The sequence below is a fragment of the Phaseolus vulgaris genome, chromosome 8 (genome assembly GCF_000499845.2).
Source record: "Phaseolus vulgaris cultivar G19833 chromosome 8, P. vulgaris v2.0, whole genome shotgun sequence".
Taxonomy (NCBI): domain Eukaryota; kingdom Viridiplantae; phylum Streptophyta; class Magnoliopsida; order Fabales; family Fabaceae; genus Phaseolus; species Phaseolus vulgaris.
The window spans coordinates 12,116,467-12,128,992 of NC_023752.2; the positions used below are offsets into that span (position 1 = coordinate 12,116,467).

General features: G+C 27.2%; 1 protein-coding gene across 1 annotated transcript; it reads left to right on the forward strand.

Moving 5' to 3' along the window:
* Window positions 1-487: 487 nt before the first annotated feature.
* LOC137826810 (probable anion transporter 3, chloroplastic) lies at window positions 488-5,044 on the forward strand. Its single transcript, XM_068632946.1, has 8 exons — window positions 488-1,102; window positions 1,885-2,111; window positions 2,289-2,637; window positions 2,727-2,771; window positions 3,546-3,692; window positions 3,992-4,129; window positions 4,396-4,429; window positions 4,540-5,044. The coding sequence occupies exons 1-8, from the start codon at window positions 698-700 to the stop codon at window positions 4,707-4,709; spliced, it is 1,515 nt and encodes a 504-aa protein (XP_068489047.1). The 5' UTR covers window positions 488-697; the 3' UTR covers window positions 4,710-5,044.
* The last annotated feature ends 7,482 nt before the right edge of the window (window positions 5,045-12,526 follow it).

Genomic DNA, 12,526 nt, shown 5'->3' on the forward strand with positions numbered 1-12,526 from the left:
CTGATTTAGATGGTATGCCTCACCAAATTAGTGTCATAAATTAATAAAAAAATTCATTTAATTTAGTAGGGATACCCTTAAAAACTAAAGTAAGTTTTGTCAAGAAAAAATGCAAATACTAGAGAAATTATATCTCAATCTTAAATTTATCACTCCTCTTATTATATTTATAATATCTAATTATATAATTCCCTGATATTAAAGATTTTTTTTTAATGTAGTTGATGACAACTATCTGGCATTTATATTTAGGCTTAAATTTAGCTTCAGTTATTCTAGTTTTATTTAATCCTAGCTGTTCTGTTTAAAAAAAGAGACATTTGATCTTCTCATTTTAGAGAATTCATACTTTTACGTCAACAGTTGACTTTTCATTATTTATTTTTGTTTCTTATATTTAATTAAATATATTTTTTTTGTGACATACTCGCTAATTTTAAATTTTGGTATCGAGTTATGAAAATCTCAATTTTTAATACATAGTGCCTCTTTCAATTTCCTCACCAACCCCCTAAGCAAACTGCTCCTTCTTTCTTTAAATTTTCTTCACCTTCAATTCTTGTGGATTGCTTATTCAACGCATTCGTTCCCACCAAACACACCCTTTGGTTTGGAGATACGTACAATGTTTCAAGTTTCATAATGTTCTGTGCCACAATCCATTAATGTTCAATTTGTGACACTTTTTCTCCCTTTAATGGCTACCTTATATTCAGCACCACCCCTCTTACGTTTTTCCTCTCGGAGGTCTTCATCTTTGACACCCCATTTGAGTTTTGCCAATTCTGGGAAATCCCAGTTGGGATTTGTGTCCAGAATCTCACCAACAAAGTTGCAATGGAAGGGCAGAGAAGGGGAGTGGCAGAGGAAGAAAAAGTCAAAATGGGGTGTGAAGTGCACTGCAGATGGCATAGATGGAGGCATGTTTGTTAGAGGTAGAGAAGAAGGTACAGGTCTTAGCATCCCGGAGAGGTTGAAGGTGGTGTCTTTGGTTGCATGTGTCATGTGTCTGTGTAATGCAGATCGTGTGGTTATGTCTGTGGCTATTGTTCCTCTGGCTGCCAAATATGGCTGGTCCAATTCTTTTCTTGGCATCGTTCAGGTACTTCACAGGCTACAGAACTATCAAAACCTGCGATCATGAATAGTAAATTCACTAAATTTACCTCTCTCTCTCTCTCCCCCACATGCAGACACAAAAGACATAACTCATCAATGACTTTTGGAAGAAATATATTTTTTGAAAAGAATCCTATTTTTATATCAGTTTCAGTCATATTGTTTGAACTTAAAAATTTGATATTATTCTGTCTCTTGTTTACTATTATTTTGTATTACTTCCCAGAATTAGTTAAACAGAACAATTTTGTTGGTCCTATTTTGATGTTCACTGAAAACTTTCCTGTATAAGAAAAGTTAAGGCTAATGAAAATGTTGAAGTTAATTTTAGTTAGTAATGAAACAAATTTAAATTTTATCTTGAAAATACCTATACAATTAAATTGCTTTAGCAAACTATACTCTTTGAAAAATGACTGTGTCTTGTTAGTAGTAAATTAAAGGCATAAGCAAATTAGTAATTATATTACATGGAAAATAGGTTCAACTTTCTTATAATTAGAAAAGAAAATTGCATGAATTCCTTTCTTATGTAAAAGGACGAGAGAGAGTTTTAATTTGGTTCCTAGTTACTGGAAAAATCATTCTTTGAAAAATTCAGATGAAGTCAATATTTATCTTTGTACAATAACTTAGCTCAAACTGGCAAGTAGTTTCTTAGATAATACACATGTCTGTTTTAAAATCAAAACAGTTTGTTATGCTTCCATTTGTTTGTGGTGGAGCCACTGGCTAACATGAAGTTCATCCCTCATGCAAAATCAGTCATCTTTCCTTTGGGGTTACATATTCTCTTCTGTGATTGGAGGAGCTTTGGTAGATAAGTATGGAGGAAAGAGGGTGTTGGCCTGGGGTGTGTTTTTGTGGTCTTTGGCAACTCTTCTCACACCTTTGGCAGCAAACCACTCCACAGTGAGCTTGTTGGCCATTCGTGCTTTCTTTGGATTGGCTGAAGGAGTGGCTTTTCCATCCATGAGCACTCTTTTATCAAGGTGACACCTCTAGAATCCTCTTGGACATAAATATTTAGCTATCTCAGGTCAAGACCTGAGAAACCAGTTATTGAAGATTTAATATAAATTTGTTTTGGAAATGTTAGCAAAACACTCTTTTAACATCTGTTCTCTACAATTTCAAAACTGATCTAATCTTCATATCTGACTGAATAGGTGGTTTCCAACTAATGAGAGGGCAAGTGCACTTGGAATGTCAATGGCTGGATTTCATCTAGGCAATGTTGTAGGCTTATTGCTGACACCAATTATGCTGTCCACTACAGGAATTTCAGGTCCTTTCTTCATATTCTCATCTCTTGGATTGCTCTGGGTGATGACATGGGCATATAGAGTCACAGATGATCCTGCGGAAAGTAATTTCATCAGCAGAGCAGAACAAAGGTTAATCCAAGCTGGGAAAACTGGTTCACAAAAGAAAAGTAACAAGTTCCCACCAGTACACCTTCTGTTATCAAAATTACCATCATGGGCTATAATATTTGCCAATGCAACTAATAACTGGGTTAGTTCTATTTTGAATGAAAGATTAGGACTTGCTACCATGAATCCAAATTTAAGCATATACTAATGTTCACCTCACTTAATTTGCAGGGTTACTTTGTTCTCCTCTCATGGATGCCAGTTTATTTCAAAAGCGTAATTACTTTCTTAAGCTATTCTTTGTTTTTCCATTAATAACATTATAATCTAGTTTCTTATTGTTGCCTGGAAAATACAGATAAGACTCTATTAAAGCCAACTGGTATATGAAGTGCATGAGTAACAGTTTCTTTGTCCTTGATTTTATAAAAAGTACATTGTGATTTTGACCCACCAAAATTCAATGGTAGATACACCTTTTACTTGTGCACATTACAGAAGTTCATTTTAGAATAGTTTTTCCTACCTACAAAGTTAATAACTCTACATTTCTACATGTTTATTCATCACAGTTATACCATGGTCATGTAGGCTAACTTTATTGTTTAAAAAAGATTATACTATTCATCATTAAGTATGATGATCAATTCAGGTGGTTGGAATGCATTCCTAGCAAAAGATGACATAAATTTTTTAAAGTTACAACTGAACTGAAATTCATGTTTCTTCAGTTTAATGGAAACTATATATAGGGGGCGGGGGGGGGGGGAATTTCTGCTGCCTACAACTACAAACTAGTAGAATGATGAGGGTTTTCACCTTCCTTGCCCAAAGGCCAATCCTCTCTCAAACCACAATATTCCTCTCCTTTAATCTCTATTAGCTTTATACAATGTAACCTACCCTTTGTTTCTACTCACCCTAATTTACCAAGTAGTCCTATTCTTATTTCTGAGGGTTGAACTTGCACAGAAATCATGGATATTCATTTTCTCATAATACTGGAAGCTGGAACTTTCAATCATGATTATTTTTCTTCTTCTTTTATAGGTATATAATGTGAACTTGAAGCAGGCAGCTTGGTTTAGTGCAGTTCCATGGGCAACAATGGCTATGTCAGGTTATATAGCCGGTCTTGCATCAGACTTCTTAATCAACGAAGGATACCCCACAATATTTGTCCGGAAATTTATGCAGGTAACTCTTTCAGCCTTTCATGGAGAAGGATGTGATTATATCTATATGCTATTAGCCAGTTTCAGATATAAGGATCAACCAAAATGCTTGATAAAATGACTACTGAACTGCTATTACCTAGCCATAAAGAAGAAAAGTTGAAAAGATTGAAGCAATTTCAGACAAATATCAAAAGGAATTCATCTTAAGGGATGGAAACAAATACCTCAATCATGTTGATTTTAGTAATGGATGTTAAGTACAAGGACATTGATCTGCATTCTGCAACAATAATCTGATTCATACTTGGTAAATTACAGACCATTGGATTCATTGGGCCGGCACTGACCTTGCTCTGCTTGAATTATGCCAATACACCCACCATTGCTGCAACACTCTTGACTATTGCTTTGAGCCTGAGTTCTTTCAGCCAAGCTGGCTATATGCTTAACATACAAGTAAGTTCAACTCAAAATTTGGACATACCCTTAAAACATTATGATGTATTTGAACAAGTTTAAAATTGATTTTAACAAAATAATAAGTTAATTTTAACCTGTAAAAGCAATTCAATTCATTTTATGTTGGGATTTTCCTCTCTTAGAAAAGGACTTCTAGAAAAGTTTATACAAACAAGAACTATATTTTGCGACATTTTACATGAACTTAGGAATATCAATGGAATCTTACCCTCACATCTTTCAACATTTTGCATGATCATCAGGATATTGCTCCTCAGTATGCAGGAATTCTACATGGTAAGAAGCTGAGCAAATCTGTTGTATGGAGTTTTACCTTTTTTTTCTTTTGCCTTCTGTTTTTCTCATAATGGTTATTGATTTATTTAACAAGAACAAAACTTTTGCAGGAATCTCAAATTGTGCTGGAACTGTAGCAGCTATCATAAGCACAATTGGAACTGGTTATTTTGTACAGTGGCTTGGATCATTTCAAGCATTCTTAACTGTAACAGCTGGTCTCTACATTGTGACAACTATTTTTTGGAATCTTTTTGCCATAAGCGACCAAGTCTTGTGACCTTTTCCCTTCAAAAAAATCTTCACACCTTGCTTTCAGTATAGGTCATCGGAAGCAAGACAAATTATGAATTCAAAAGTTATCATATACAATAAATGAATGAATGAAAAACAATTTTCAACTCTTCTTTCTTACATAAACGAAAATTATAACATTTTCAGCAGCTATCAACCCTTAGATTAGTCGATTGGTGAGGGGAGTCAGAAAATTGTATGTGGGGAAAAATATTTTCACTAATATGTGAAGTATTTCCTCAATATTGATTATTCAGAAATGTTTATTGTAGAATTATGCTCTTTTTTTTAACAAAGTTATATTGTTATTGAACTATCAAATCACATGAAAACATGGAGGAATGTGTGTGGTGAATAAGTTTATGTAAGTTATGTTTAGCACGCTATTTTAATTTTTTATTAACTAAAAAGTTGCTTCGAGCTTATTATTAAATACTCTTATTTCTTTAAAATGTGTTTGGATGACGCTGTAGATAAAATGAAGGTCAATGGGCAACAAAGGAACTTCAAATCTGACTTATACAATCATACGTGTATAGTTAAAATTAAAAGTCATTACATTATAACAATAATCACTTTTAAAAACAAGTGCATGTTTCTTTTAATATTAACAGCGTAGATATTGAAATTCAACTTTAGGAGATAATGACATTTCATAGTATATAAATAAATCCAAAATATAGAATAAATAAATGCAAAACAATAATCTATTGAGTTTATCAAACCATCCGTTATCGGATTATCAATAAATATATAGTCTCACGCATTGGGGTGAGACACTGCATTGGAGATCTCACTACTAAAGATAATAAAATTTCATTGTACATAAATAAGGACAAACATCTCCTTACAAGTTTGTTATATATGATTGAATTAGACTTAAAATTTATTTATTAATAGATATAATTTAATTATCTACATTTTTAATTCTCAATTCATCCTATGAAAAGTTTTATATATTCATCAATTTTAATGATTGATGTTCTCGTAGATTTCATCCCAAAGTACCATTGATATTAACACAAAAGTTAAATTATGTTTAATTTTGATTTATTCTCCTTGTGTGTTGATTTTTTTTGGCAAATATGCACGTTCTCTCTTTATTGTGTTAATTATTTATTTTGAAATATAGTTTTATCATATTAAAAACGATGTGAAAAATATTTAAATTCATTTTCATTTTTACTATGACATAGTTCAAGGAAACATTTGAATAAAAATCGTAGTTAATTTTAATTTAATAAATCAAATCAGGATTTAATAAGTGTTAGATCAAGTTAAGAAAATAAATATAAAACTCTTATATCGTTTTTAATTTATTTAAATAAATTTTATTGTAAACTTATAAAATAAGCTTAGGAGTTGAATTCTAATAAAACAAAAAATTTGAATTAAGTTATTTATCAAAACTTGCCATTACAAAAAGTGTACTATGTACCTCAGCCTTGAAAATAAACAAATAAATTTTCAGAATCCATAGAAAATAGTTTAACTATTTTTAATTAATAATGACATTAATTTATTTTATTTTAGAGTACCTATAAATCTAAATGTTAATGGTTGATTATATTTAATAACACTACTCAAATTAAAAAAAATATTATTTTTCATCATCGAATGAGTAGGCAAAATCTTGTTTTTAATATAAGTATTTTAAGCCTTAAAAGGTCCAAAATTACTACAAACCAAGATTTCCCGAGAAAATTTAATTAAAACTAAATTACTCCATACTACTATATACGAATAAAAGTCAATTTTATAGAGAAACAAAATAATTAGGTTATTATAATGATCAAATTAAATACTATTTTAGACACTAAAAAAATTATTAGTTTCTAAATTACTTTTTATTATTGATATATAGTTTCTAAATTGATATTTAATTAATTACCAAGATTTTAACTACCAATTATTTAGATTCTAAATTTGGTAGCAAAATCTTTGATAGCTAATTAAATATTAATTAGAAATGATTTATCATTAATAAAAATTAATTTAGAAACCAATAATTTTTTTAGTCTCTAAAATAGTATCTAATTTAATCATTGTAGCAACTAATATTTTTTTTCATCTAAAAGTGGTTTCTATTTAATGATTTTCTTGTATTTATTTTGAAAATGAGCAAGTATCTCGTAAATTCCTTTTATAATAAATTAATGATATAAAAAGATTAATGAATAATTCATTTAAAAAAAACCAATATGTTATTTATGATCAAAACCAAAATAAATAATATACTTATTAAAGCAATATAATATTATGATATTATCAATTTGCAATATTCAGCGTATTAACTTATTTCCATCAATGATTCATGTGTCAAAAATTAAGACGAATGATAGAGTTGTTAAATATTGATAAAGTTAAGAATTTTTTAGTTGGATAAGATGAAATATAGAGTCTCAAAGGAAGAGTAGGTTTATGGGTCAACATAATTTGTACTCATATTTGTAACCTTTAATTATAGTTTTCTTAAACTATAATTATGAATACATTTATTCTTTAAAATCAGATTCATCTAATTAAATTTATTTAAATTTTTTATTAGTCTAATTTTATCGTAGACAATTTGATAGAAACATATGTTATACGATATTGATGTTGAAGTTTTAAAGAAGTATATACTATTGCGAATGAGCATGATAAATCAAACTCTAAGTTATTTTTTTAAATTAAAATTGAGTAAAAAATTAGAAAAAAATATTTATAATATCTCATAAATAGAATTAGAAGTAAATAATTTGAAAATATAAGAGTCTACAACATAATGAAAATAAAATCTTAAAAATCTAAAAAGTTGAAAATTGAGAATATACAAACAATATTTAAATCATAATCTAATTTCAAAATCCTGAGAAGAAGAAGGAACTCTATATAAATATACAGATTTCTAAAACAAAAACATCAAGCTCCATACTGAAAACATGTTCATAAAGAGAGTATCAAATGCTCTTGCAAAAATATAAAGAGTGTGTTACCTAAAATATCTGATATCTGTTTTTTAATTATCAAGAATTGTTAGTAGCGAGCTATAAATTAAAAAAAAAATCGAATAGATATCAACCTTACATTTGCTCTATTTGTAATTAGTGTTTATCTTATACCTATTGAATCAAATTAACGTTTCAACCAACAAAATTAGACTTTTAGGTAATCATGCTTAATGCAATTTGGAACATGTCTCTTTCAAAATGAAACAATACAAAAGAGAAAAAAAAACATGTGAAAAGTTGTCGTGCTGTGTGAAAAAACATCTCTACTAAAGCAATTTTTTTCTTATTCTAAACGAACAAATTATCTATCACAACCAATATAATTTAGATATATATTCAAAGAGAAAAAAAATATAATTTGAAAAAACTCTCTAATATATCCTTAGATACATCTTGAATATCTAATAACTCAAGTGAAGTCATATAAACCTAGTTTTAATTTTTTACCAAACTATTAATAAAAAAATATAATCACTTATACAATAATACTTGAATTTTAGGAAAATTTATTAAAATGGTACAATTCACTTTAAAAATTACACAAATAGGCAAATACACACAAAATTACAGAAATGGACATCATTTAAATCTATTAATTTTTCTTTTTTTAATTAAAGTTGTCAACCAGATTGACAACTTCAGTTTAAATAAATTAGATAACTGGTTGATAACTTCGGTGTATTTTATCTAAATTGAAGTTGTCAATTTTGTTAGCAAGTTCAGTTGAATTGTTTTTAAATAATTAATATTTTTTAAAATTAAAAAATGTATATAATAATAATTTAAAAATTGTTTAAAATTACATGAAGTGAATAAGAATGTTGTGAAAATTTGTATTTTATAGATAAATAATATTAAAAAATTAAAACTAAATTTTGTTTTGACAAAAAATAAAGTTACCTTAAATCAAGTTGAATTTTAAAAATAGGTTGTGTAATAATAAATATAAAATATTTAGTACCTTTTAAATATTGTTAAAATTAAAAAAAAATTAAATTATGTTCGTGAAATAGCAGTTATAGTTGATATAATTATAAATAAATGGGGTAGAGTTTAAACAATATAGAAAATGATAAATAAGTACAATTTTCACATGATTAGAAAATAGAAATGTAGGAAAAGTTGTCATTTATAAGAAGTTGTGCCACATGTTGGTCTTTTTCGTTGTTTTCGTGTTCGTCCTTGCGACTATTGTTTGGATGGAACAATAGGAGGAGACGGAGGTGGAATGTCATCGTTAGTGCCTTCGACTTCATTGTCCTTACTCTTATTTCCAAACACCTGTGAAGACATTGTAAGTTAATAATACTGCATGAATGACATTAGATTGTTGGCATATGAGGGGGGAGGTCATGGTAGAGGTTGAAAAGGGATTTGATGGACCAACACAAAATTATTGTTGAGGTGAAAATGTTGAGTAGTTAAACGGTGATTGATGGAATGACGATTTGAATGACATGTGAGATTGATCCCTATATCCGAATAACTGAGTTTGGTGAACATCTGACGAACGAAAAGATTGTTGTTGAAACGATTTAACTTGAGAAGAAGACCTAACATGGTTTGTTGAATGAGCCTTCAAAATAGACATCATGTTACACACAAGTCATTATTATCCATAAGATATCACACCCTTACCTAAAAAAATTCAACAAGATTCGCCTATGTGTTTTGTGGAAAGGTTTAATGCAAAGAATTATGAATTTGATGTCCAAGAATTAGCCACCCCCAACATAGACCTCGGTCATATACAGTTATATTAGATGATTGGTGGTGTGATTGTGACCACTTTCAAGCTTTTCAATTTTCCTGTCGTCACGTTATTGCCGTTTGTTTCTCTTGTCATTTACAAATGACGACATTTATTCATCTAGTTTAATACCTCCACACGATTAGAAAGACATATCAAGTTGAATTCCATCTTGTTCAAAACGAGGATTATTGGTCTACTTATATTGGGCCAAATTTCATACATGACTCCCATATGTGACGTAAAGAAATTACAACTTTTTGCATAATGAAATGGATCAACCAATTCAAAACAAGTCAAACAAATGTTCTTACTATTGTAATGACGATCACAATAGATGAAATTGTCCATTTAGACGGTAGAATCATCCTTTGTAATGTTATTCTCATCAAATATTTTAATATCATATTCTTTTAATGACTTATATTCAATAATTTAATTTATTTTTAATACATTTATTTTAGCATAAGTTCATGTATATTATTAATTTTTACATATTATATAATCTATACTTTCATATATTATAAAATCTAAAAACTTATACATAAACCATATTCAATTTTTTACAAGTATATTTTTAACTTTAACAATATTTAAAAAATAGTCAATATTTTTACTTTATCACAAAAATCATTTTTAACCCAATTTATTTAAAATTATTGTAAAAAAATTCATTTTAATTCTTTAACTTTATATATGATTTTCTTAAATAAAATAAAATTATATTTTGATATTATTTATAAAATATTTTTTTAACTATATATATTTTTATTTTGAAAAACATTAATTATTATTTGTTTTGAAAAAATTTCAATTGAATTAATTGACAACTTCAATTTAGATAAAATACACTCAAGTTGTCAACCTAAAGTCTAATTTCTTCTCAATTTATTTAAATTTAAGTTGTTAATCCGATTGACAATTTTAATTAAAAAATTTGTCAGATTAATGAATTTAATTGTTGCTGGTTACAGAACTTTTACTTTATTTGTCAATTTCTATAATTTTCAAAGAGAATTGCATCATTTCAATAATTTTTTTTATGAATTTTACATTAAAAAGTATATTTTCAATTTTCAAGTTGAGTTCGTGGGTGATATAATTAATGACCTTTAAAGTTCTTATGATAAACTAGGAATGTGTTTAAAAATATTTATTTGTACTGAAATTTTTAACGAGTGCAACTATTCAAAAATTGAAGGAGAAGTATTTAGTGAATTAATATAAAATAAAATATTTCGTATTTATACATAGGTCTTTATAAAACACTTTAATATAGGTACTTTGGGAACTTAAATTTTTTTAAAAAGGTTTCAAACACTAGTTTATTTCCATATTTTCACTAACAAACTATTTAACCTCTTGTAGTGTGGTTTTTCGACAGGAACAAAATGAATATTATATGTAAAAAAATATTTAATTAATTGAATTACTTCACTCCACATATCGAAATTAGATTAATTCCAACTTCAAATTTATTTTTTGAACTAACTCGATTATCCATTTAACTAGTTTTAAACATTTTAAAATTTAGCATTAGGATCTTTTCTATTTTATTAGTTTTCTTTCCATTTATTTTGACTTTTTTTTATACAATTTTATCATGTTTATTATTGAAGTTATTTATCAAATTTTATGTAAAATTAATAATACAAGTATAATAGTAATTATAGAAAAAGTGCATGAATGAAAGATAATAATCTTGATAGTCAGAAGAAATTAACTATAACCTAAAATTATTATAAAATATTGTTTTGTTGATTTCAGTAATATAATATTAAGAATTAACGTAAAAACAACATGCAAAATACAAACTTAAACGATAATAATTTATTCGTAATTGAATCTAATAACTGAATTCATATAATTTGAAATCAACGTTAACTATCTATTAGTTTGGTTAATTATTATAAACTTCGATGAAGAGTATGTGTAATTATTTTTAATAGATTTTTTCTTAGTTACAATTTTTTTCCTATAAAACTCAATCTCAAGAACTCATAAAATATTGGAATCTAGTGAACTCATATTCATATATTAATAAATTTGTCATAGTTTTAATAAATAAAGAAAAAAGAAGATAAGAACCATGTAATGTCCCCAATTCTCCTTTTTTGTAGTTTTCCCTGCAATTTTTACCTATCAAACAAAATCAAAGGACACAAAAGAAAAATAAAAAAGTACGGCAAAAAAGGTTAAACAGCATACTCAAAAAGATCACTAACTTGACGTTGAAGTATATAATGGATTCTCTGCAGTCGGTGTACACAATAATCAAATCTTAACCATTGAATAAATATCAAAATTTCATTATTCATTAATTATAATCATAATTTCTTCACTCCAAAAAAATCCATAAGTTTGGTTTATAAATTAATTTTATGTAAATTTAGTGTTTATTTTTTTTATATAATTATAATTATAATTCTTAATTTTTAAATTGTTTATAACTTTGATAATTTTCAATTTTAAACTTTCTGGGTTACATTTAACATAAATGTGTTTGATATAATAACTTAAAAATTAAATTAATAAGTTTTATTTAATTTACATAAATATAAAGATAATATTTAATAATTATATTTTGTAGATACAATCATTATTATTTCTCTTCATCTATTTTAATGTTTTTTTTCCTTTCCATTTCATCTGGGCAGTTATTTTTAAAAATAAAATGAAACATCTTAAACTCCTAAAAAATAATCCATACTTATCAAAAAGTAAAAAACTAATTTAATACACATAATAAATTATTCCTGCGTAATATATATTTTTAGAATTAAAAGAATTATAAACAAATATTACAAATTTAGTAAAATATTAAAAATCAAAATTATAATTATCATAAAGGACAAAACTTATATACGTAGTTTTCCAATCAATCTTAAATTTGTATTTTAATAATAATTTGTATTTTATGAAACGAATGCATATCATAAATAAAACTTTAAAAATATTAGAGGATATGATAGTGTGTATATAAGATCTGAACCGTTGAATCTTTCATCAGATAATCATAGAACATTAACTGCATGAATGTGTGAATTTGGCACTGCACTG

Coding starts and splice junctions, on each gene's coding strand:
- LOC137826810 (XM_068632946.1), top strand. CDS start 698: ATGGCTACCTTATATTCAGCACCACCCCTCTTACGTTTTTCCTCTCGG. Junction 2,112..2,288: donor ATGAGCACTCTTTTATCAAG/GTGACACCTCTA, acceptor CTGACTGAATAG/GTGGTTTCCAACTAATGAGA. Junction 3,693..3,991: donor TTGTCCGGAAATTTATGCAG/GTAACTCTTTCA, acceptor GGTAAATTACAG/ACCATTGGATTCATTGGGCC.